Here is a 2,978-nt window from a genome sequence, read left to right as displayed (position 1 = left end):
GCGTTATTTGGAAGGAAAATAAAACTGTTATTTTAAAAGCTTATTTGATGTTCTTTTCCCTTTGGCGGCCATGGAATTGTCTTTAGATTGTATTAGTCCTTGCGTTATATTTAATCAGTATTTCCTTTTGTGAACCTAGGTGAAATGCCTCAGCTGGTCAAAGGAATGAAACTGTTGAACCAAGCTGACCCCTGTGTCCAGATTCTGATCCAGGAAACGGGAGAGCACGTCTTAGTCACAGCAGGGGAGGTCCACCTTCAGCGGTGCCTGGATGACTTGAAAGAAAGGTTAGCTGGTGGTAGAGATGGATGTTTTTGTGTTTCCTAAACCATTTGAATGTAGACTCTAGTTTGTTTTTGAAGAAAAATGGAATGCCCTGAAACATGAGCTGTTACTAGTTATTGGATCATAGATTTAATTTTTAATGACTGACAAATAGCATTCACTTCTATCTGTACTTGAATAATTTTACATTTTTAGCTTGAGTCCTAAAACATTTTCACATATATGTATTTTACTTTAGGTACACACACAGCACATCAGGACAGCAAAACACAATGATTTTTTGTAAACTTAGGTGTGGTTAGGGCTGACTTCTTTCCTCATTGTGTGGTCTCTGCAGTGTGAACTGTCAGGAATTCTTGATATTCCTCTGTCACGGGGATTTGTACATGCCATAACATCAGCGTCCCAAATCACTTTTCCTGTTTATTCCAAAGAAAAGTATGTGTATTGTAGCCATTAAGAAACTACAGAAGAATAGGAAGCGTCATTCATTTAGCATGTGGAGAGAACCGCCATTATATCTGGGTTCACAAATCCCTCGCCTGTTCTACACACATGCAGGTGTCTGCAGATACGGTATACGCAGCTCTGACTGGTTAAGATAAACTTCTGGAAGTATTATTGCTGGCTCCAAAGGTGGCACTTCATCGTTAATATACACTTTCTGTGCTTACTAATGATACTGAGACTTATTGTGTGTGTTTACTGGCCATCAGTAGCTCTCCTTTAATGAATTGTCCTGTAACAGCCCTCTTTCTTTTTATTTTTAAAATTTCTGGGACTCCAATAATCGTAGCTAAAATAAGAATTATAAATAATTAATGTACTTATATACGAAATATTTCCTGTGGGCCACTGCATTGAGCACGGTCTCACTGAACCCTTGAAACAACCCAGTGAAGTCGGTGGGAGGAGCAGGGGGCGCCAGCGACGCTGTGGCCGTGGCAGACCGGCGAGCATCGCCCAGCGCTGGCACCGTCAGTCGCGGTGGTGTCCACACTCCTGCCGGACTGGCCGTTTCCGTTCCTCAGTGTCAGTGCGGGGTCTGGCTTTTCCTCCTCGAAACGTTTTCATAGCTATAATTAGTACAAAATCAGAAGGCAGATCTTCCATCTCCTTCTTGTCATTACCATTGTATTAGCATTTCTGAAGGTTCTAATGTTGGTTAGAGAGTAATGCTAATTGGATAAATCATAATGCATAAAGATTTTAAAATAAAAACTCAGGTTTTTAAAAAAAACTTTAAACATTATTTTGGGGGGGGTCTTTGAACTAAATTCTTTTCTCTTCACACTCTTTGCTGCCAATTAAAATCCATGTTAATTAACCCTACATTTCTCGGGCCATTAGCTTGAAAAATAATTTATTTTGGTACTTAGAATGACATTTCAAGTAATACTCCCTCCCCTCCTTAAGCCTGAAACTGATTTTAATTGAATTACTTATTTGTTTCTTTGTTTAGACTTTTTTCATTTTTATCTCGTGGTTTTCATCATGGGTACTTTTTAATCTCAGGAGAAGAAAAACTATATAATAAGAGAAATTAGTTTTCTAGAAATATGCCCATAACATGACATTAAAATGTGTTAATAAATAACTCGTTATGGAAAACATTCTATGTAAACTTTTTATTAGAAACTATATCTAAATATCTAAAAATAATTTTGATTGATTGAAGATAATAAAAATAACACATTTGTTTTTCAAAACATATATACTGCTTTAATAAGATATTTTACAAGTTCTGGAGTATTTAACTGCTTTTTCTAAAATTCCAATCTATGAAAGCAATGACACCTCCCACTAAAAAAGGATTCCTCTGCACTGGGGCTGGCGTGAAGGAGGAGTAGCTGGAGCTCAGTTAGTGTTCTTGTCGGAGCTCGGAGACTAACTGGAGCGCAGGAAGGGCGGGGTCTCCCTCTTCTACCTGTCTGGGCTGTCGGCAGAGGAGTCCGGTGGACCAGGTGCGGGGAGCAGAGGGGAGAGCTCCACAGGGCGCCCAGGCAGCAGACTTTTAGGTGCTGTCTTGGAACCCTGAGGAAAGCTGGGTCAGGTGGTATTGACAAAAGGCCTTTGCAAGTACCCCGGTGTCATGTAGCAGTTTCAGGCATCTTAATGAATCGGGTTAGGTACTAGGTAGCTTGTTCTGGGCCAAGAAAGGTAAGAGAATATTAGGAAGTTTTATAGCACTAAATTGTAAAGGAAATTAAAAGATTTCTAGAAAAATCTGACCCAAGAAGAAATGGAAAACCTGATAGTCCTGTAACTACCAAAGGAATTCAGTCGAATAATATTAAAAATACCAATCAACGTAAAATTACCAGGTTCATAGCAAAAAGAAATCACCTCAGTGAACAGAGGAAAAGCATTTGATAAAATTCAACATTTGTGCACGATCAAAACTCAGCAAATTAGAAGTAGAACGGAATTTCATTAAACCGATGAGTTATATTCAGAACAACTTTAGCAAATGTGTACTTACTGGTGAAATTTTTGAAAGCTTTCCTTTTGTGACCGGGAGCAAGGCAAGGGCGCCCCCGTCACAGGCTCTGTTTAGCATTCTGAGGTAGGTCTTGGGCAGCATTATGAAGAACACAAAATGGAAGCTATGAAAATTGAAAAGGAAAAATTATAAACATCATTTGTGGATGATGTCATTGCGTACTAATAATCCAGAAGAATCTGTAGAAACT

At 38.9% G+C, this 2,978-nt stretch overlaps 1 protein-coding gene across 3 annotated transcripts in view; it reads left to right on the top strand.

The window, feature by feature from the left end:
* Nucleotides 1-2,978, top strand: part of LOC105302852 (elongation factor-like GTPase 1) — a 19,775-nt gene that overhangs the window by 948 nt on the left and 15,849 nt on the right. For 2 of the 3 annotated variants that reach the window (XM_011376096.2, XM_023520976.1), the window contains exon 1: nt 115-287. The exons of the other annotated variant lie outside the window; for it this stretch is intronic. In XM_011376096.2, coding sequence (XP_011374398.1) covers nt 145-287 — 143 coding nt within the window. In that variant the 5' untranslated portion in view covers nt 115-144. Of the gene's footprint in view, nt 1-114; nt 288-2,978 lie in introns of those variants that run through there. 3 annotated transcript variants of the gene reach the window in all.

The sequence above is a fragment of the Pteropus vampyrus genome, unplaced genomic scaffold (genome assembly GCF_000151845.1).
Source record: "Pteropus vampyrus isolate Shadow unplaced genomic scaffold, Pvam_2.0 Scaffold286, whole genome shotgun sequence".
Taxonomy (NCBI): Eukaryota; Metazoa; Chordata; class Mammalia; order Chiroptera; family Pteropodidae; genus Pteropus; species Pteropus vampyrus.
This window is presented reverse-complemented; position numbering and strand designations above follow the sequence as displayed.